General features: G+C 27.0%; 1 protein-coding gene across 1 annotated transcript; it reads right to left on the bottom strand.

Annotated features, from left to right (window-relative positions):
- Positions 1 to 515: 515 nt before the first annotated feature.
- LOC126909977 (probable cytochrome P450 6a14) lies at positions 516 to 1,258 on the bottom strand. The gene has a single exon (XM_050692383.1). The coding sequence runs from the start codon at positions 1,131 to 1,133 to the stop codon at positions 531 to 533; it is 603 nt and encodes a 200-aa protein (XP_050548340.1). The 5' UTR covers positions 1,134 to 1,258; the 3' UTR covers positions 516 to 530.
- Positions 1,259 to 1,264: the final 6 nt, after the last annotated feature.

The following is a 1,264-nucleotide window of genomic DNA, read 5'->3' as shown; positions in this document are numbered from 1 at the left end:
AATAGCTAAAAAATAAAATTTAAAAAATCTAACCATTTCTCCTTATATTACGAGGGGTTCCAAACTTGAAACATAAAAAGTGCAAATATTTGAAAATATTATGAAAATACTGCATTCTTTAAAAATATTTTTTAATATATATACTACAAATAAAAAAACTTATCTTGAAGTCTTCTATATACAGAGAATGGTTAGATTTTTTTGAAAATTAAATAGCACAAAACGTGTAACCTGTACCTAAGTAATATAATTTACTCATTATTCAAACTATCAGTACAATAAGGGCCTATCTAGAAAAATCACATTTTATATTAAACAAAATTATAAGTTTTGACCTCCAATAATAGTGGGTTACATTTTTTTTTTTTTTACATTTAAAATTATTTCATTATTTCATGAATTGAGATTAATAAAATGAATTAAACTAAAATAAAACGCTAAAAATCATAATTTTAGCAAACTTTTTTATTGTTTGATGATTTGTGCGAATAATGAGTAAATTTTATCATTTATGTACAAGTTATATAGAATTATGAAATACGGCCAGATGTGATATTTAATTTTGTTTTTTGCCTTTCACATTTATACATCATTTTATTATTATTGCAGTAGAACAAATTTATTTGTAAAATATAAAAAATTAATTTACCAGTATTTTTTGATTCTGGATTGAGAACTAAATCCTCTCTAGCTTTCATCAATTGCTCTACAAAGTCTTTACGATCTATTCCATTTTTCTCTCTATATTGTATAGTTTGTTGGAAGGCATTTTTGAAGAATGAAATTGTTTCTTGTCGACGATTGTTTTTTGGCAAAAGTCGTAATAATAACGGTTGGGTAAGTAAAATCGCTGAAATAATCTGATTTCTAATAGAAGGGGTAACAACAGCTTTACCGTATTTTCGGAATTCCGAATCAGGATCATTGATGGCGTCTAATTTAAGACCAAAAGCACAACTACCAATAACGTCTGTTGAATATTTGGACATCATATCTCTGATTTCTATTTCGCCAGACTCTTCTTTTACTATTTTATCTATGTTCAACTTCAAACAATCGATACACTCTTTTATTTGATCTATCATATACTTCAGCTTATTAAAAGTAAACCCAGGACTCATCTTTTGTCTCATAATTCTCCATCGCTCACCGCCATTAACAAATATATTGTTATGAAGTGGATTTGAACGAACATCGAAGTTAATTCCACGACTGTTAAAATGGTTGAAGTCTTTAACTAATATGCAATCTGTTAAACGCGATG

The sequence above is a fragment of the Daktulosphaira vitifoliae genome, unplaced genomic scaffold (genome assembly GCF_025091365.1).
Source record: "Daktulosphaira vitifoliae isolate Bord-2020 unplaced genomic scaffold, ASM2509136v1 Scaffold_2729, whole genome shotgun sequence".
Lineage (NCBI taxonomy): Eukaryota > Metazoa > Arthropoda > Insecta > Hemiptera > Phylloxeridae > Daktulosphaira > Daktulosphaira vitifoliae.
Note: the sequence above shows the minus strand (reverse complement) of the source record. Positions and strands in the feature narration are given on the sequence as shown.